At 49.0% G+C, this 20,419-nt stretch overlaps 2 protein-coding genes across 4 annotated transcripts in view; one reads left to right on the top strand and one right to left on the bottom strand.

Moving 5' to 3' along the window:
• cdr2l (cerebellar degeneration-related protein 2-like) overlaps positions 1 to 3,539 on the top strand; it is a 6,635-nt gene extending 3,096 nt beyond the window's left edge. Inside the window, 7 exon segments of the mRNA XM_047019511.1 lie at positions 1 to 53; positions 668 to 816; positions 1,222 to 1,386; positions 1,535 to 1,906; positions 1,908 to 2,117; positions 2,590 to 2,806; positions 3,034 to 3,539. The exon segment at positions 1 to 53 is cut by the window's left edge and continues 60 nt beyond it. Coding sequence (XP_046875467.1) covers positions 1 to 53; positions 668 to 816; positions 1,222 to 1,386; positions 1,535 to 1,906; positions 1,908 to 2,117; positions 2,590 to 2,806; positions 3,034 to 3,204 — 1,337 coding nt within the window. The 3' untranslated portion in view covers positions 3,205 to 3,539.
• Positions 3,540 to 5,651: 2,112 nt separating this feature from the next.
• Positions 5,652 to 20,185, bottom strand: arhgdia (Rho GDP dissociation inhibitor (GDI) alpha). 3 transcript variants are annotated; one of them, XM_047019952.1, is made up of 6 exons: positions 20,099 to 20,185; positions 11,095 to 11,287; positions 10,454 to 10,540; positions 8,112 to 8,188; positions 7,953 to 8,016; positions 5,652 to 7,724 (listed from the first exon to the last, which is right to left on the bottom strand). In XM_047019952.1, exons 2-6 carry the CDS (start codon positions 11,279 to 11,281, stop codon positions 7,525 to 7,527), a joined length of 615 nt encoding a protein of 204 aa, XP_046875908.1. In that variant the 5' UTR covers positions 11,282 to 11,287; positions 20,099 to 20,185; the 3' UTR covers positions 5,652 to 7,524. The 3 variants fall into 3 exon arrangements, with proteins under 3 accessions (XP_046875908.1, XP_046875907.1, XP_046875909.1); XM_047019951.1 differs by having other exon boundaries at positions 11,095 to 11,290; positions 20,099 to 20,183; XM_047019953.1 differs by having other exon boundaries at positions 10,454 to 10,537; positions 11,095 to 11,290; positions 20,099 to 20,183.
• Positions 20,186 to 20,419: the final 234 nt, after the last annotated feature.

Genomic DNA, 20,419 nt, shown 5'->3' with positions numbered 1-20,419 from the left:
ATTCCCTGCAGCAGATGTACATCACCAACGAGGACCAGGTGCAGGAGATCGAGGTACACAACAGTGTGCGTGTGTGTGTGCGTGCGTGTTTGGGTGTGTTAGTGTTTGGGTGTGTTAGTTATGACTTCCGCCATCGAAGTCAAAACATCCGTCTGGTGCTTTGCGGATGTGTGTGTTTCAAACAGCTGAGGATGCAATTACTGATCAATCAGTGCAGCACTCTCCTCCTGCTCTCCTGGCCTCTCTGCCCGGCATCACTAAGTCAATTAGAGCAGCAGTGATGAGACAAAACAGCAGCTCTGCTTACTCAGTCACCCGTACTGAGAGAGAGGGAGAGGGAGAGTGAGAGAGAGAGAGGGAAAGTGAGAGAGGGAGAGAGAGAGAGAGGGACAGGGAAAGAGAGAGAGAGACGGAGAGAGAGAGGGAGAGAGAGAGAGAGAGAGAGAGAGAGAGAGAGAGAGAGAGAGAGAGAGAGAGAGAGAGAGAGAGAGAGAGAGAGGGAAAGAGAGAGAGAGACAGAGAGAGAGAGGGAGAGAGTTAAAAAGAAAGGAGAGAATCTGAGTGCTTGTGTGTTAGTGCCTTCTCCCTAACCCTTACCCTAGTTGTCATCCCTCCTGCAGCCATGGCTCAGTGTGATATCTAGCTGTGTGTGTGTGTGTGTGTGCAGTACATGTCCAAGCAGCTGGAGATGCTGAGGGAGATGAACGAGCAGCATGCTAAAGTGTACGAGCAGCTGGACGTGACTGCCAGGGAGCTGGAGATCACCAACGAGAAGCTGGTGCTGGAGAGCAAGACCTCTCAGCAGAAGATCGACAGGTGAACACACACACACACACACTGCAGACACACACACACTGCAGACACACATACACACTGCAGACACACCTACACACTTGAACATCCAGACACACACACACTCTCTAACTCTCTAAGTTTGCACAAGTTTTGCAGTTGCAAACGTTAATGTGTTTCCTTAGGACTTTCAGCTCAGTCCTTTTTGGTTGAGAAGCTAACAGGCTTAGTATGTGAATGGCTCTCACTGTTCACAATGAATATAACCTCATTCCTCTGGTGTAATACTGGATCAGTAGAAACATACAGGAATGGTACCTAGCTGGTTATGTAACCGGACAACCTAGACCTTTAATCTACCTAGCCAAATTTCAGATTTTTTGTATGTGTATGCCTGGGTACGTTTGTTTTGTGTGTGTGTGCGCCCAGGTTGACAGGCACCATGGAGACGCTGCACAGCCAGGTGGAGACTCTGACAGCCAGAGTGGAGGAGCTTAGGACCCTGGAGGAGCTGCGGGTTCGCAGAGAGAAGAGAGAGAGGAGGAAGACTGTACACTCCTTCCCCTGCATCAAAGAGCTCTGCACCGCACCCCGGTACGAAACAAACTCACCCAAACCCCCACAGACCCTGCTCTACACGCTGTGACCCTCCACTCCAGCACTGTGATCACATGGGTTAACATGTGACCAAGAACATCACTATCTCTAAAGCTTGTAACCCACCCTGCTGTTTCTCCTCCAGATACGAGGATGGCTTCCTATTGGCCAACCCGGGCAGCGTGGACCTGGCGTCCTCAGACCGCCGCCCCCTGGACGAGGAGAACGACCGCCTGAGGGGCGTGGTCTCCTCGCTGCGCGCCACCATGGCGTTGGAGCGCGGGCGGCGCGAGGGGGCGGAGCGGGAGTGCTCGGCGGTCCTGCAGGAGTTTGAGCGTCTGGAACAGCGCCTCCTGGGGGCCGAGGGATGCCAGCTACGCGTGCAGGAGCTGGAGGCGGAGCTAGAGGAGATGCAGCAGCTGCGCAAGTCCCGCCTCTGTCTCTTGGAGGGGGAGGGGCTGGAGCAGACGTTGCTGAGCAACGCCCCGGAAACCGACACTCCCGAGGAGGAGGGGGGGGGGAGGGGAGGCGGGGGAGGGGGGAGGCCAGGGGGGGGGAGGAGGGCAGGTGAGGAAGAGTTGCAGCGACACTGCCCTCAACGCCATCTCGGCGCGGGACGCGTCGGGGCGGAGGCAGGGCAGCTATGCGCTCCACGCCAACGGCGTCCGTAAGCGCGGGATGTCCATCCTGAGGGAGGTGGACGAGCAGTACCACGCCCTGCTGGAGAAGTAAGTGCTGCTTCACCCTCACCTGCAGTCCAGTCCTCTCACTCTCACACCTGCATTCCAGTCCTGCTCTCTCACTCTCACACCTGTATTACAGTCCTCTCCTCTCACTCTCACACCTGCATTACAGTCCTGCTCTCTCACTCTCACACCTGCATTACAGTCCTCTCCTCTCACTCTCACACCTGCATTACAGTCCTGCTCTCTCACTCTCACACCTGCATTACAGTCGTCTCCTCTCACTCTCACACCTGCATTACAGTCCTGCTCTCTCACACCTGTATTACAGTCCTGCTCTCTCACTCTCACACCTGTATTACAGTCCTGCTCTCTCACTCTCACACCTGCATAACAGTCCTCACCTCTCACACCTGTATTACAGTCCCTACCTGCCCCACCTGACCCCGTCTGCCCCACCTGACCCCGTCTGCCCCACCTGACCCCGTCTGCCCCACCTGACCCCGTCTGCCCCCAGGTACGAGGAGCTCCTGGGGAAGTGCCGTCGTCACGAGGAGAGCCTGTGTCACGCCGGCGTCCAGACCTCCAGGCCCGTGTCCAGGGACCCCTCCATGAGAGAGTGCATCATGCCCAGCGCGGGGCCCTCTCCTGGGTCTCTGGGAGCCACCGGAGGACCCCCCACCCCGCCCCAGACACCCTCCACTCCTGAGGCCCTGGAGGGCATCAGCAGACAGGCGAGTGGAGGCCGTCTGGATGAGTGTTTCTGCAGATGTAGCATGTGTGTGTCTGCAGTTCATATGTAGGATGGTTGGGTTAGAATGTAGGTTTGGTATGTACTGTCAGGAAGGTTAGGAGGTTAGGATTCAGCATGTTGGGTTTTAGGTTTAGTGTGTCGGTGTGGTCGAGTTAGTGAGCTAACTACAGAATTGAAATAACGCTTGATACTGACTTAAATTTGCAGGTGGAGCAGGTGGACAAGAGGCTGGGCCAGAACGCACCAGAGTACAAGGCCCTGTTCAAGGAGATCTTCTCCCGGCTGCAGAAGACCAAGAGAGACATCAACTCCAGCAAAGGAAGGAAGGCCAGCAAGAAGGAGGATCAGGGGAGAGATCACAGGAAGACCAGCAAGTAAACTGATCTCTCGCTCTCTCCAGGATGAACACGAAGGAGAGGTAGACACACAAGCCAATCAAAGACCAGGAACATCTCCCCCTAGCTGGCCTCCCTCCACACACAGCATATTTTAAAGTGCTCTTTTAACACCAGGCGTGTTCACTTTAGTCGTCGAGTGTTTATATGCTTAGGTCCACGCTCATGAGGTGAATCCAGAGAACGGCTCCTGGTGTTAAAATAGCACTATGCTGTGCAGTCCCCCGGCTCAACAGAGTGATCGCGCCTAGTGGTGTGACATCACTTCCTGTCTGTGGCTGCAAGCACTGAAAGCCAGGTGGAGGGAGGAAGGAAGGAAGGAAGGAAGGAAGGAAGGAAGGAAGGAAGGAAGGAAGGAAGGAAGGAAGGAAGGAAGGAAGGAAGGAAGGAAGGAAGAGAGGGAGGGAGGAAGGAAGGAAGGAAGGAAGGAAGGAAGGAAGGAAGGAAGGAAGGAAGGAAGGAAGGAAGGAAGGAAGGAAGGAAGGGAGGGAGGGAGGGAGGAAGGGAGGAAGGGATTTTGATTTTCCCTCCAATGTTGATGATGTCATAAACCCTGTATGTCTGAACTGCCACACTCCAAGCCTTGTTTGTTGATCTAATGTTGTTTATGAAGACAGCTAATGAGACAATCCTGCTAAATATTTAAAACACAACTAAGAGAAACTAGTGGTTCCGGAGTGAGCTGTTTAAAATGTAGGTAAACAAACACTGATGTGTGTTTGTGCCAGTGGTGGGGGCCATGTTATGGTAGTCTGAACACTGACTGTCACGACAGCTGACGATCGCTGCTCCTTGTCTAGCTGCCTCTCTAGGCATGAGAATGACGCATGGAACTGTAACCTAGTAACAAACAAATAATCACTTAATCTTGCCGAAACGTAATTCTAGTTGCACAAAAGTTGAATTGATAGGATGTGATGCTTGATGTAATTAACCAAATTATTTATACTTAAACATACTTAAGCCTCTGGTATGTTTAAGCTTGTTTGTTTAGTGGCGATAAATGTCCATTTAGGACTCCTTGCCTTCAAGATGGCCGAGCAGTGTTGACGATGCCAAATGCACTGTTTTACGTCCACAGCCAACTAAGCTATTAATTTATATGTTCTGTGCAAGTACTGCAGATTTACACATTGTTTCATAAGCTTCAATTGACATTTTGACTAAAGGTAGAGTCAATAGCCCAATTTATTTTTACTCCACCCATCTGGGATGCCCTAGCGTACTAAACATACAACCTCTACGTTTTACAATGTGTTAAAGCGCAATGAAGTCCCATATAACTTCGCTGAGGAGATGTTTGTTTCGAACACACAGTCAGGGATGCCAGCTGCCAAACCTCATGTCTATGCTTAAATACTTTTAAAGTCAAAACGTCACATAAATCTACAGGTTTTTGGGGGGTGGACCATTAATGAGTCATGGTACTAAACGTGCTTTAACATTTTGTTCAATAAAACTGTCTGGAATATCGTTGGGCTGTGTATGTGTGTAAATGTTAGACCCTGTATTTAACCAGAGGCAAAAATGCACACCTCGTCCACTCAAGTAGAAGTACAGATATTCATGTTTAAAAAGCTGAACTGCTGACTTTTTCACTCAAATTAAAGAGGCATGGAAGTTGGTTTTGAATTCACCTCTTTAAAATTGAAATGTTTATATGTAAAAATGTTTTGCATAGGATCTGAGGCAGCTATACCTTGGTATCCCAGATGTTGCAATCAGAATTTTTTGGGATGTCACTGAATTGCTTTTTTGGATATATGTTTTGAAAGGTTTCAAAAACATTTTCGAGAGGTTGAACAAATATTTTCTAAGATTATATATGAAAATACTAGAAACCTTTTGTTGTTGTGTTGTGGTGAAAACAAGTTTCGAAAGGTTGAACAAATATTTTCAAAAACAAAAAACAAACAAAAAACGTCCGGTCTGGCTGAGGCAGCAGTACTGTACCCGGATGTTGCAATCAGATTTTAGGGATCTAAATTTCACCATTCGAATTTGAGCAGCCTGAATTTTGATCTACGGTATTTGAATTTCTGAGGCTTTAATTTTTTTTCTGTTTTTTAACGTGTAAATGTCTTGCTGATGACATGGCAGAGAAGGTAATCGCAGAGGTTGTGGACGCAATTATTTATTGTTATAGTTAGAGCTACCCAGGGTTTGAATTACAGGGGGCTTGACCCCCCTAATTAAGACTTGGACCCCCCCAAAAGAGGTAAAAACAACAGGTCGGGGGGGGGGGGGGGGTCGATACATTTATATATCGTTCATACCTGTAATTGTAAATATTACTTTACGCCCTGGTAAAGAAGTTGACCCCCCCGATTATCATTGTATAATTTGCACTGTGAAGCTCCCGTCCTGTCCTTTGCCTTCACCAACCCTCGGTCTGTCTCTGGGACAGGACAGAATGAGGACACAGGCAGCTGTTCGGGTCTCAACACTTTATTGTCGACACGGTGAGCAGACATCTGCCAGCTGATACAAACACACAACGTATACACAGACAGAATCCCAACCAGAGGAAACATTGTTAACATTGTCATGGACACCTGATTTGGTGTACTGTGAGACCGCCCCCTAACTAGCTGAACTACGGGACACGTCACCATGACGCTGGAGTGTATACAAATATGAAGCCTGGAGAGGGCCTGGGTGAAGTACAGGCCTGTGCGTATTTACGCGGGGGTCAAAGTTCAAACTGGGGACACTCAACACACTGTAGCTAACACCTCTCCTGGTATCTGATGTCTGTCACCTCAGAGGGATAGAGGTGTAGAGTACAGCCCAGGCCTGTGTGTGTGTGTGTGGAGATGGGAGCTGTTATATAAAAAGGCACAGACATTGATGGATGTTCTACAGCAGAGGGGGAATAAAGGTCAGTTCTGGGACAGCCATCGTGTGGAATTCCTCACAGCCCAGATGAGACACACACACACCTAACTATCTTCTGAGGCAGTCTGGGTCACCTGACAACACTGATGTCTGGTTAGATGACATTTGACCAAAATAGATGTGGTCAATGTGAGCCAGGTCCTTAACATGAACAATGTAGCTAGCAATGTGATCAAACAGTGACATAACAGTCATCAACAAAACCATCTGGTGGAATTACACCCCCAGAGAATAAGGGCTACCACTAGGTGTCACGGTCCAGCCCCCATGGGTGGGGTTTACCCTGTTTTTGAGCTATATAAGTTTGAAAAGGTACTAACTCCACCCTCCTCGGTGACACCAGGTTATAAAACCGGTGTCCTCTGGTTCCTAGTTGCCTAGTGGTGCAGTGATCTAACCTCATGTCTCACTGCTTCCTGGTCTGTCAGGACTGTAAAGGCTCTAGCTAGGTGACTATACCAGCTACAACTGGGCTGAGCCTCAACACTCCCTCCTTGCATCCTCCCCTCAGTCCCTCTCTTCTGATGGTTTGAACAGAGATAAGGAAGCAGGTGGTGGGGGAAGGAATCAAGGACTGTCTGCTGAGATTCCACCAAAGGCCACAAGGCTTCAGGATGAGGGAGGGGAAGTCCCGCTCACACCGTGACCAGGGTGCTAGAGGGCCTCTGATTGGCTAGAGATAACATCAGTACAAAACAGCCACAGGTGTGAAACTCAAGTGTTTCTGTACAAGAGGCCGGATAACGTTCAATCATAGCATCCACAGACAGGTTCTAGAACTAGTTACCATGGACATGGGTCAACAACAGCATTGCCCATGGTTACTACTCTAAGGCAGAACATGGTCATATATAAAATTCAGACAAACAGGTAGGCAAAACTGAAAAAGGGAATGAAAGAGAAAAGGACAATGAAATTCACAAATCTAAACTCCAGGAATATTCATATAAAGAGCATCAACAGATGAATCTTTTTTCTTTTTAAGTGTTTTTGTTCTTTGTACTTTTATATACAAACAAGTCAACACACAAAACCATGATTGAGAACATTGTTTGCCGTCTCCATACAAATATATTGTCAAGACTCGATACTCATTAGAAAAGGAATAAAATAAGAAAAGAAATGGAATGATGAAGTGATGGGAATGAGAGGATGAAGGGGTGAATGAGGGATGAAGGGGTGAATGAGGGATGAAGGGGCGAAAGAGGGATGGACGGAGAGAGCAAGACCCTTCATCACTTTATCAACGGCATCGATCGAGAATCCCAAAATAATGAAAAGAAGGAAAAAGAAAGAAGAGAAGGAAAGAGGGGATAGATAAAAGATGAGGAGGTAGAGAGAAGAGTTCTCCACCTCTCATCTCAAGGGGAGAAAGATGGAGGGAGGGAGGGCAAATGCAGCGGTCTCAGTCCTTCCAGTCCTTCTTGATGTTGAGGTTCCACTCCCAGGAGAGGTGGTCGTGCTTGTCGTCGTCGGTGAACTTGGACTTGATGTTGTAGGTGCCGCGGGCCAGCATGCCCTTAGGGGCCTCCTCCAGCGGAGTCAGGAAGTCGTACTCAGAGGGCCGAGGGCCGTAGCTGCCCACCATGTAGTCCGACTTATCAACTAGGGGAGGACACGAGGGGACAGGAGTCAATCTACATGTGTTAAACCTTCCAAAATGAGAGCGAGAGAGAGGGAGAGACAGAGAGGGGGAGGGGGGGGAGAGGGATGGAGAGGGAGAGAAAGAGAGAGAGGGTGAGAGACATAGAGAGGGAGTCAGAGGGAGAGACAGAGAGAGAGGCAGAGAGAGGCAGAGAGAGAGAGAGAGAGAGGGCTGGCTGTAGAACTTACTCCTCACTCCTTTTCTGTAGGTGTGCTGGACGTACTTTAACCCAGAAACGATCTCCTTGTTCACCTGAGGAATGAGGAAGCAGAAACAGTTCTGATCAGAACCGGAACTATCCAGATCCCACCGGACCAAGCACCCAGGGCCCAGAGCAGGCAGCTCACCTTGAAGCTTATCTTTATCCTGTACTCCACTCCCTCCTTCAGCACAAACGACTGCTTCTTAAAGGCCTCCAGATCACCTGAGACAGACAGACAGACAGACAGACAGACAGACAGACAGACAGACAGACAGACAGACAGAGAGAGAAAGCGCAATCAAGAAATAATGAGAGGAGAGGGAGGGTGGAGAAAAAGGAGAGTTGGAGAAAACACAAAAGAAAGTGGGGGATGGAGAACAGAAAGCATCAGGTGTCAGTCAAAGCCTTCAAACCCCACATGTACAGTTAAGTGTCTGCAGTTACAGGTACGTCCACCAGGTGGAGGCAAGGACAGCTCCTCTAGTAAACCAGATTCACTGTAACGTTCAAGCAGGGGTGTGTGGGATGAGGGCAGTGTGACGCCAGGACAGCCTCCTAACATCCCAGCACAGGAAACACCTCACTAACAACCTTCAATAAAAACAATTCCATTCTCAATGACCCGTCCCCAAAGCAGGTCACACTGCAGGCCTGCCTGCCAGGGGCTTGTGTTAGCAGGGCCGAGGAGAGACGAGCTAGAAAAACTAAAATCTGCCAAGACAGCTTAATCCACTTTCATCAATGTCATCCGAATGTTTTATAATGTCCTTGGAATGTTTGGTAACTTGCATGTTTGGATAGTTCTTAAGTTCTAGAACATTTCACGAGCCACAGGCCAGGCTGGATATATCAAGGTTGAAACAACATCATCACAACAGAAATTTGAATGTTAACATAAGTCAACTGTCACTCCTTAAAACAGTCAACTGTCACTAAAACAAACCATCTGTCTTTGCGATCGTTCGCACGTTGCCACACAATTAGTTATTTTTAAATCTGTTCAAGTCAATGAAATTCTATGACAACCAACTATGTAGCATATATCCAAATCCAGCTGATCTTGCAATCCACTGTAATGCATTACGTTACCCAAAGCAGGTCCCATGTCAGTGACCATGAGCATTGAGCAATAAGTACAAATATGCAAAAGGTAATGTACGTGTTTCATCATTCATATTTTGACCCTAGGTGACACAAGGGGTCAAATTGAGCACATTGTCCCGGCTGTTTGACCCTGAGGATATGAGGCTGTTTGACCTTGAGGATATGAGGCTGTTCGACCCTGAGGATGTGAGGCTGTTTGACCTTGAGGATATGAGGCTGTTTAACCCTGAGGATATGAGGCTGTTTGACCCTGAGGATATGAGGCTGTTTGACCCTGAGGATATGAGGCTGTGTAGCCCTGAGGATGTGAGGCTGTTTGACCCTGAGGATATGAGGCTGTGTAGCCCTGAGGATGTGAGGCTGTTTGACCCTGAGGATCTGAGGCTGTTTGACCCTGAGGATCTGAGGCTGTTTGACCCTGAGGATATGAGGCTGTTTGACCCTGAGGATATGAGGCTGTGTAGCCCTGAAGATGTGAGGCTGTTTGACCCTGAGGATATGAGGCTGTGTAGCCCTGAGGATGTGAGGCTGTTTGACCCTGAGGATCTGAGGCTGTTTGACCCTGAGGATTTGAGGCTGTGTAGCCCTGAGGATGTGAGGCTGTTTGACCCTGAGGATATGAGGCTGTGTAGCCCTGAGGATGTGAGGCTGTTTGACCCTGAGGATGTGAGGCTGTTTGACCCTGAGGATATGAGGCTGTGTAGCCCTGAGGATGTGAGGCTGTTTGACCCTGAGGATCTGAGGCTGTTTGACCCTGAGGATTTGAGGCTGTGTAGCCCTGAGGATGTGAGGCTGTTTGACCCTGAGGATATGAGGCTGTGTAGCCCTGAGGATGTGAGGCTGTTTGACCCTGAGGATCTGAGGCTGTTTGACCCTGAGGATTTGAGGCTGTGTAGCCCTGAGGATGTGAGGCTGTTTGACCCTGAGGATATGAGGCTGTGTAGCCCTGAGGATGTGAGGCTGTTTGACCCTGAGGATCTGAGGCTGTTTGACCCTGAGGATCTGAGGCTGTGTAGCCCTGCTACCACATCTGGACTCTTTGGTTCCAACCTCCCAATGCTTTCATGTGGAACATATGAGCTGTGCTCGTGTTCCCCCTGTCAAGGAAGGGTTTACACACCCCTTCACCTCCCAGAGTAGACCGTGGATCAGGGGGAGGAGGGAGAGAGATGGGAGAGAGGGAGATGGAGAGGAAGGAGGGGAAAGAAGGGGGAGGAGAGGGAAAGAGAAGAGGCAAGGGGGAGGAGAGGGAGAGGGAAAGGAGAAGAGGGGAGGTGGGAGAGAGGGGAAAAAATGAAGAGAGAAACAGAAATAACACAGAAAGAAAAAGAAATGGATGCAGATGAAAAGGAGAGAGAGAGAGAGAGCTAGCTGGCTACTCACCCTGGAGGTCAAGGGTCAGGGGGTTGGGGGCGGTCTCACACATCAGGGTCAGGCGGGTCACCTGCACGTTGGGGGCGCTGGGGTCTACTGAGACACACACACAGGACACAATTAAAACAGAGGTCACCTGTACCACAGATCACCTCAACACACAGCCATCTCCTGTTGACCTGTAATCTGACTATACTACAGGATGTTGAGACGTCGGCTGGCTGTTTTGAGACATCAAACACAGGACGGCCATGACCCCGTTCATCTGAACCAGAGGCCATTGTGGAGGTGACAGGTTCACAGAGGGTGAATGGTACGACCCCAAGGTCAGCTGGATGACTCGAACCTGGCTACTCTGGCTAGGGTGAGTCCCTGATAGTTCTACAGTAAGAACACTGCCAGCCTGACCTCTTTCCCAGCGTGTGTGTGTGTATCTGGCTTGTTATCAACAAAGCCTCCAGCATTGGAGGTGTGGTCTCAGTCTGGACATGTCTAGTTCATAACTACACACACACACAGACACAGACACACACATCAGTGTAATGAGAGCCTGCTGAAAGAGTAGAAAATATGACAGCAGAGAGATTACATCAAGATACTTCCACCTGTGTGTGAGTGTGTGTGTGTGTGTGTGTGTGTGTGAGACTGACCTGCAGCTGCCTGGGCGTTCCCCAGCAGAGCTTCCTTGTACTTGCGCAGGCTCTCGTCATCCTTGTCCAGCTCCTGGATCTCTGCCAGGCTCTTCTGGGCGGGGGGCTTGTAGTTCACCCCCCCCTCCTCCTCGTTCGCTGCCGCCAACGCTGCCAGCTGCTCAGGGGTAGGTTCCTGCTCCGCCATCGTGTCCTGCTGGAGGGGCGAGAGAGAGAAGTAGAGAAAGACAGAGAGGTAAAGAGAGAGTGGTAGAAAGATAGACAGAGAGAGTGAGACAAAGAGAGAGTGAGACAAAGAGAGAGAGACAGAGAGAGAGAAAACTTGGTGTTAAACAGAGCCTCATTGACGTTCTATAGGTGGATATTACGAAAACAATCACTAACTAAATACGTCTGTCAAGTTTCCTTCAGATACAGGACAGTAAGATTATATTTTCCAGTTAGTTCTTTATACTTTGTCCCTCCTTAGATATTAAGTTGTAAAAGAGAGTTAACAATGTTTTGCCGACTTTATTGAACAACGAACAGCAGTCCCTCTGCTCAAATTCATTACCCTTATAAACCATAAGGATTCACCCGTTAAGTCCCAAGGTGGGAACGTGTCATAGCACTTATCGTCACAAGTAGCCGCCGGCAGACTACAGAACCGTAGTTGACAGACCTTCCCAGGATATACTCAGTTTGGCTGGTCCCCTGGCTCAACACTAGCAGACTTGAAACGAATGCACACGGAAGGGCGCGCACACGCTCCATTCTCCAGGGAGTTCAGAAGGACGTGGATGTTTGTGTGTCCGTAAGCAGGTTGTGAATTCAAGAGTCCCGCTAAGAATAAGGCCGGGTGGTCCATTTACAGATCTTTATCTAAATTTCAGGCCTCCCTCCCTTCCTCCTACTTCTTAATCCCTCCTACAACTCCTGCTATTTCTATTATTGTCCTATTATGCTAAAGTAGGTAGACAAGTATGGGGAAGCTAGCTAATTTAGACCACCTCGTCATTCAATTCAAACGTTACGTACTCGGGGTTTAGATACACAGACAAAAACAGCACACAGAATAAATTACACACAAACTCAATAAAAGGAAACCAACTTGGCTAATGTATGTTTAGAGTACAGATCAAGTTAGCTAGCTTAGCTGGTATTGGAGTCTGGCCTTGCTATTGTTGTGTAGTGGAAAGGCAGGCTAATCTTAGGACACAGCTAGCTTGGCTCAAGCGTAGTTTAAACTCGCCATGCGACTGTTGAAAGCAACGCCAACCCAGTTAATGGTAACGAGGGAAGATAATTAAGATAATTTAGCTAACATGGCCGCCAGTTGCCTCCAGCTGTGCAGAATCACCCATTTACTGGTCCGTCCGGATGACGTTAACCACATCGACCAGTGCGACATCATTAACGGTGACAAGAGAGGAGAGAGATTCAATAAACCTCTTGCTGGAAATACTCTCAACAATATCATAGGTTCTCCTCTCTGCGTAGCAGTTTCCTATCCAGATTGCTTTTACGCCTTGTTAGAATACGGGGGCTCTAGTCTACAGAGTATTAGGACAGGCTGGTCTTCCATCACTCCTCCAAACACCATGACCCCCCCCCCCCCACACACACACACACACACAGACACTCGCGCGCGCAGAAGGCCTATAAAGCTGCTGGAACACCTGTACAGCATCCAGCAGTTTTCAACATAGTTCCCCCTCTGGGCCTCTTGTGTTCAAACTATTCCAGCTACGTGCCTGCAACTCTGCAGAAACACTCAATCACCTGGCAGTGGAACCGAAGTCCAGGCTGGGTCAAGCTAACGAGACAGGAGCAGAGATTACTACGGTGTAAATAAACTGAGAAATCGGTTAGTCTCTGAGGATCTGTTAATCTGACCACACAGAAGAGCAAAAGAACAATGGACTGGATGACGCAAATTTGTGTGTGTGAGTGTGTGTGTGCACACAGGAAACTACCTTGCCAACAATTGGAAATGAAACTTCAGGCATAGCCCTCACATTATGTGTAAAGTGTATTTTAAAATTAGACTGATAATTGTGTTTGCTCTGTGTGTGTGTGTGTGTGTGTGTGTGTGTGTGTGTGTGTGTGTGTGTGTGTGTGTGTGGGGGGGGGTGCTTGGTAGTAAAATAGGGTAAAACAAAAATGATAAACTCTCAGGAGAGAGAGAGTAGAAGCAAAAGAGAGAGTAGAAGTGAAAGAAAATAACACTATAAAACCACAGGGCCTTCAGGTGTGAGAACAGTTACTCAACAAGCCTAATGTTTCCATGATTCCATCTCTCACACACACGTTTGACGTCGTGCCACGTGTTGTGCCACGTGAGCTAGGCACGACCACAGTGGTAACACAGCTAGCGGTGAAACCACAAGCTAACAGGCGAGACTCAAAGACAGAAACAGCTCATCAAATCCCACCACAGCAAACAAGCATTCCTGGGCCCCCACACCTGCAAACTGGCAGCCTCACACACACCTGAGGACAGTCATGAACCTGCAGCCACAATAAACATCCTCTTTCCTTCCTCTCTCCCCATTTCTCTCTCTCTCTCTCTCTCTCTCTCTCTCTCTCTCTCTCTCTCTCTCTCTCTCTCTCTCTCTTTCCAGTATCTTTTGCATATTACACACGGACTGGGCCCTCCGCCAATCAGGAACTAGCTTGGAGAACATATTTTTTCATCTGGAGCGCATTCTATGGCGTTCCGATAAAAAGCAGAAATTCCTGTTTTACTTCAATACTGTGTTCATTCTTCTACTGTGTGTTTTGGCATCTCAGCTATATCTATGTGTGTGTGTGTGTGTGTGCGAGTTGCGTGGTTTATGATTGAGGCGTGGGAGGACGGAAATAGGTTGATAGGCATTCGTCTCTCCTCTTCTCTCTCTCCTTAGAGAACCTCCGAATCTCAGGAGCTTGTTTGTGGTTCTTTGCTGAATCGTTTCTCAGCCTGCGAGGCCGGGCAAGGGGATACTTGAGGACAGACAACAATGATGACCAGGTCAGAAATGAGAGGCGTGAGGACCAAATCTTAGTCAGCAGAACAAACATTAGATACAATCACTCAAGATTGATACTGAGCAAACTCCATAGTGAGTAATGGGTGCGGTCTAAGAAGGAACACAAAATACTTCAACTTAATCTAGTTTGATAAATCAGTTGTTCAAATACAAACCAGAGTTCAAATATTGTTTTCCGTCTCAAGGAGAATACACTTTTCTTTGACAACTTTCTGGAATTTAGGCTCCCTCCTGTCCTCCCCTCCCACCCTCTCGCCCTTCCTTCCTTCCTTCCCTCCTCCTGTGGCCATGATGTCATCCCAGTGTTATCAATGTGTACAGTGTTTCCCACACATAGACTAATTTGTGGCGGTGCGCCACAGAATCAACACCGGCCGCCACACATTGCGTTTCGTAAAACATTTTTTTTATCGCTATTTAGGTAAAAACACGCAGCGTATTCGTTCAGCTGCATTTCCTTTCCCTGCTCTCTCTCTCCGTCTCTTTCACGCACGCGTCTTTCTCACATACACACACAGTCACTACGTCAGCACACGTTAGCAACAATGCATACGTCGTTCTAGTGAGACCGACAGCTACATCAGCGAGCCTTCAGCATTAGTGCCGTAGCTAAAGGTCTAGGAAAGTTGAGGCTACTTTTCGCTAGGTACCGACGGACATGTCTTAATCGAAGGTTCCCCTTCGTTCTTTTGGTGAGAAGTTTCAAGAGCTAGCTACTTACCCGGCGTCATGGAGCCGACCAGTTAAATAGTTATTTAGCACCCTGTATGCAGCGTCGCTACCTGCATATGCAGAAATTATTTGTTTGTTGTTGTTGATTTTGTGAATTATTTCGACCCCCCCCCCCCCCCCCCCCCCCCGCCACATATAGTTTTTTAATCTGTGGGAAACACTGGTGTAACTTGATACTCTGTAGCCACATCTGGGTTAAGCAGCATGTATCCATGCATAGTCGTTAACGCTGCTCCGGCAGTCAGCTGACCACACAATCAGACCTGTAGGCAGCTCAATGGACGCCTTTCAGCCGCAACCTCACTCTGCACAGCCTTGTTTAAAAAGCATGACAACATGGTAACACGTCACAGCTCTACTGACAGCATCCAACACATGAACTGTGGATGCCAAACTAAGATGAGTTCCTTTGTTCTGGGGTCGGGGGTTGAACCTGGGCATGTGTTTGGGTTAGGGGTGTAAGCTTCGTGGTAAGGGTATACGGTTTGATCACCGTTTGGACTCCTCTCCCATCAGCTCAGTCTTAGCCCGGGTTAACAAAACAAACTCACCCCATGTCAACTAGTCAACAGTGCTGTATCCAACTTGGTCTGATCAAGCCAGGGTCTGAACTTTGACCCTGTGACTTCCCCCCCAGCCCAGCTCCCCCCTCCATCCCTGGGAGATTATCAGGCTCAGGGATGTAGAAGTCCCAACACAGAGATCCTGCTATGGCCTGAGACCTGATTAAGGCCCTGTTCCTTAGCAACGATCTGAGTAATCAGATTAAGGGGGGGTGGGATTAGGGGGTGATCAGGTCTGAGGGAGCAGGGATTGAAGGTGTCAGGGGAGACACCTCTGGGGATTACCATGACAACCTCCATGAGTGTTCTGACAGGGGGCAGAGAGACTGAGGATCAGCATGAGGGACACAGGCTTCCACAGACAGCAAGGCCTCTTAGCCCTGGGTGGGGTCCTTGAATGGCTGTTTGTGGATGGACTGGACACCAGTGTTGCAGGCTGGAGCGTGGACAGGAACAGATAAAGTGCTGTTCAGTGCGGCTCGGTAGTTAGCTACTAGCTAGCTGCAGCTACTCTCTTTAAAATCACCTTCTTAAAACAGTCACCTCCTCACGAAGGTCAGTATAGCTCCTATCTTTTAGCCCACCCGACCCCCAGCAGGCCTGTCAGTGGCATGTTTGATAGACAGCATTCTCATGACGATAAGACAGTGATGTCATTGAGGGACGATATTGAAGCCAGTATCTTAGTTCTGCTCGCTCACTGTCCTGGTGAGTCTGGTCGGAGACACAGGGCTGAGACAAGTTTGCTTCTGAGAATCTCTCATTACATAGACTCACTGCTGGTTTAGCTGTGACAGACTTATTAAAAGAAGATAGCTTCTGAACACAAAAAGAGGGATTGTTAGTGACGAAACATGGCAACCCGAGAGACTGATAGTCAACTATTGGCCCAGAAAGAGGAAGTGGGGATTGGGAAATCACAGGTCGTCTGCAGGCCTGGGTTTAATACTGTGATTAGCCCAGCCTATCACAGGCCAGGAGGAATGTGCAGTACACAGATGAAGGGACACCTCGGAGGATTAGGGTGAGATCGTCCAGCGTGATCTTAGATGACTGATCTGGCAGCTGGTTGGGATGATGAAGCAGATCCACTTGGGTCTGAATCTGCTGCGCTCTCTCTTACACACCCACCCACACCCACCTTCTGGCAGTGCACCAGTCTTCTCATACACACCGAGTGCAGCCCATCTGACTGTGGATCAAGAGGTCCCAGGTTCAAGCCTCTGCACGTCGTTTTGGATGAAAAAAACGCCTGCTAAATGATAGCATTCATATATCTGACACAGTGACATGCGGTGTGAAGACTGCCGTGCACTCTGCACAGTGGAGAGCACCCAGCCTGCATCTCACCAGGATGACAAGGAGTTTCCTGCTTCCTGTGCAGAGAGCTTGGTGACTCATATCAGTCAGAGAAACGAGTGAGGACTGAACCCAGAGTGTTAATGCAGAGGTTTCAGAGAGAGGTTCAGGGCTTGTCTGTGCGATCCACATCCACATGACCTGTAAGCCTTCCTCCACAGAGCTGAAGCCCCTTCTCTGAGCCTTAGGTCTGTCTGATGTGGGGTTTGGCTGGAAGGGCAAGCAGGTTTGATGTAATGTCGACTGTTTAGCCCATGCTGGGCTGGGGCAGGGGCCGGGACTGAGGCTGGAGCAGAGGCTGTAAAGGCTGGGGCAGAGGCTGGGGCAGAGGTTGGGGCAGAGGCTGTAGAGGTTGGGGCAGAGGCTGTAGAGGGTGGGGCAGAGGCTGTAGAGGCTGGGGCAGAGGCTGGGGCAGAGGCTGTAGAGGGTGGGGCAGAGGCTGGGGCAGAGGTTGGGGCAGAGGCTGTAGAGGGTGGGGCAGAGGCTGGGGCAGAGGTTGGGGCAGAGGCTGTAGAGGGTGGGGCAGAGGCTGGGGCAGAGGTTGGGGCAGAGGCTGTAGAGGTTGGGGCAGAGGCTGTAGAGGTTGGGGCAGAGGTTGGGGCAGAGGCTGTAGAGGTTGGGGCAGAGGCTGTAGAGGTTGGGGCAGAGGCTGTAGAGGGTGGGGCAGAGGCTGTAGAGGCTGGGGCAGAGGCTGGGGCAGAGGCTGGGGCATAGGCTGTAGAGGGTGGGGCAGAGGCTGGGGCAGAGGTTGGGGCAGAGGCTGTAGATGGTGGGGCAGAGGCTGGGGCAGAGGTTGGGGCAGAGGCTGTAGAGGTTGGGGCAGAGGCTGAAGAGGTTGGGGCAGAGGCTGTAGAGGGTGGGGCAGAGGCTGTATAGGCTGGGGCAGAGGCTGGGGCAGAGGCTGGGGCAGAGGTTGGGGCAGAGGTTGGGGCAGAGGCTGTAGAGGGTGGGGCAGAGGCTGGGGCAGAGGTTGGGGCAGAGGCTGTAGAGGGTGGGGCAGAGGCTGGGGCAGAGGCTGTAGAGGGTGGGGCAGAGGCTGGGGCAGAGGTTGGGGCAGAGGCTGTAGAGGTTGGGGCAGAGGCTGTAGAGAGTGGGGCAGAGGCTGTAGAGGTTGGGGCAGAGGCTGTAGAGGGTGGGGCAGAGGTTGGGGCAGAGGCTGTAGAGAGTGGGGCAGAGGCTGGGGCAGAGGTTGGGGCAGAGGCTGGGGCAGAGGTTGGGGCAGAGGCTGTAGAGGGTGGGGCAGTTAGAGAGCTACAAACAGCAGCGAATAGTAAAGGAAGACAATCATGAAAGAGGATGAGAAACAGGAGATGAAATACAACAGCGATAGTTTCCTGATATTTTCTCTGTCTGACAAAGAACTGGTAAAACGACTCCAGGGGAGTCGAACAGTATTCATGCGTGTGTGTGCATGAAAGGTCAGGACCTACTTGTTGACGAAGCCTCTGGCATTAAACAGTCAGCCAGCCAGCCAGGCAGCAAACTAACAACCCTGCTGTAGAGTGGCCAAAGCAGGTAGTTCCTCTCGTTAAGCTGCTAGCGTCTCCCCCTCATCGTGATGGATATGACACTTGATAAAACGACATGATGTGACCAGGGAGTGCAGAGAGGAAGTAGGCCTCCCACATATACATAACCGGATATAAACAGGTCCAACGTACGACCTCTTAACAAAGCTATTAACCTACACTCACTCAGTTTCACAGGCTTGTCCAGAGCTCGAAATTCGACATTCTAACCCTGTCCGTCACTCTGGCCATTGGTGTATCTCTAAACCGGAAAGATCTAGAACGGGAGGCATTCACTTCCTGGAGCTGGACAGCATGGCTGCAGTCCCCAAGGGAATAGGGGTCTGGTATTAAGGCTCATGCAAGCACAATGAGCTAGACCCAAGAGCACAGACAAGCTAATTGTTTTGCCTTCTACATGATAATTCCGCTTGTGTGTGTGTTTGTTAAGGAGACAGAAACCTCAGAGTGTCTGAGAGGAAACAGGGTCAGGACTGTTGTGACACTTCATGGTGGAGAGGGGGGGGGGGGGAGAGAGAGAGACAGAGAGAAAGAGTCTGAGATAACAACTCTTAGAGATCGACCCCTGGCCTGGCTTTTGTCTAGGGGAGAACAGTAGACTATTCATCAAGCTTCTCCATACCTCCGGAAACGTGGATATCACAGGTATATTCTGTCACACACGGATTTGCACACTTGATGGACGCTTAACTCATCCAGACTCCCATATGTACCTGGCCCCCAGAAATAACGCATTAGCAGTAGATTAACTGCTAAAGTGGTTAATCCACTAGATTAACCACTTGTTCCAACATGGTTTTGAGAGTAAATAAAAACTTCTATCAAATAAAAACGTGCTACTTCTGTCCCAAGTCCAGCCATGAAACTACCACACGCGCGCACACAGCCACAGGAAGGGAAGCTTCGCATCAGGAAGAGCCGTGAACTTCAGCGAGCTCGTCGACTTTTGAGAGCATGACACGCTGAGGATGTGTTAGCTAGTGCTCAAGTTGTCGCTCTAATGACATCGATCTATAGGCTACTAAAGACAATTAATCACAAATATCAAAGTATAGTGTGTCAAAGTGGGTAAAATTGGACTGAATCAGGTCTATCCTGTCTCTTTTGCGGTTAAATTGGGTGATAAGGTAAGTTTAGGCTAGATCCAGGAAGTGAATACAGAAAATGCCAGTCAATTTAGCCTACATAATTCTGTTGATTTTTGAAGAGCTTCCAAATTAAATGAGCGCCGGAGGTTAATAATTCTCTCGTGCAATTTAGGATGACATGATCCCATGTGCACCTTCGGACTTCATACTAAACAAACATGTAAACAGGTTCATGCAAAGTGCCGTGGTCCACAAACTGTACTTGCACTACTTCACAATGAAGAAAATGAAATTAAATCAGTTCATTGTACATGAATGATGGATACGTGTTGCTCTTTCAATGACTTCACAACCTCAAAGCTAGGAGCCAACTTTAATAAAAACCCATAATGTAACTTGGGGACTTACAAGACATCAAAAATTCAATACAATGGAGATATAACCAATGCATTTTATCCTAGTAGATTCAACACCAGAAACAGTTTTTTTTAACTATACTGAGTAGCTAATTAAGTCTGAATAAGTTAGCTACTGCTACATGCTCAATCATTCAACTAGCGTTGTGTAAGTGGGCTAGCTAGACTAAGTTACAAGCCAACTAACGTTCACTGCACCGGTGAGTGATTTACATCAATTGCACCGACCCTTACAGTATAAATTAGTTTAAATTGTACACGGTGGTAAGAAAGAGAAGTTGCTAAACTGTTTTCCTTGGCCCTTACCTTTTTTCTGCTCCTAGTACGCTGAAGAACGCGCCTGTGAATGGCGATGAGGGAGCGGCAGAGCTTGTCTACGGTGCTCTTCCGGGAATACCGCGACTCGAAAAAAGTGTAACGTTGTAGCACGCAATGTACAGAATGGACTTCGACATGGTCAGTATATCAGTTTTTTTGGATCCATGTTCGCAGCGGTAAAATACTCAACAGAATGTGTAGTGAAGTAAAAATGACATTTGTTAAATATAACTTGAGTATAATTCGAATTGCAATACAGTTTCATACTTTACCCTGGATATGAGCATGGAACCAAATATCCATCTAAAA

Source organism: Hypomesus transpacificus, chromosome 4 (assembly GCF_021917145.1).
Source record: "Hypomesus transpacificus isolate Combined female chromosome 4, fHypTra1, whole genome shotgun sequence".
NCBI classification, from domain to species: Eukaryota; Metazoa; Chordata; class Actinopteri; order Osmeriformes; family Osmeridae; genus Hypomesus; species Hypomesus transpacificus.
The sequence above is the reverse complement of the archived record's forward strand: the minus strand, read 5'-3'. Positions and strand labels throughout refer to the sequence as shown.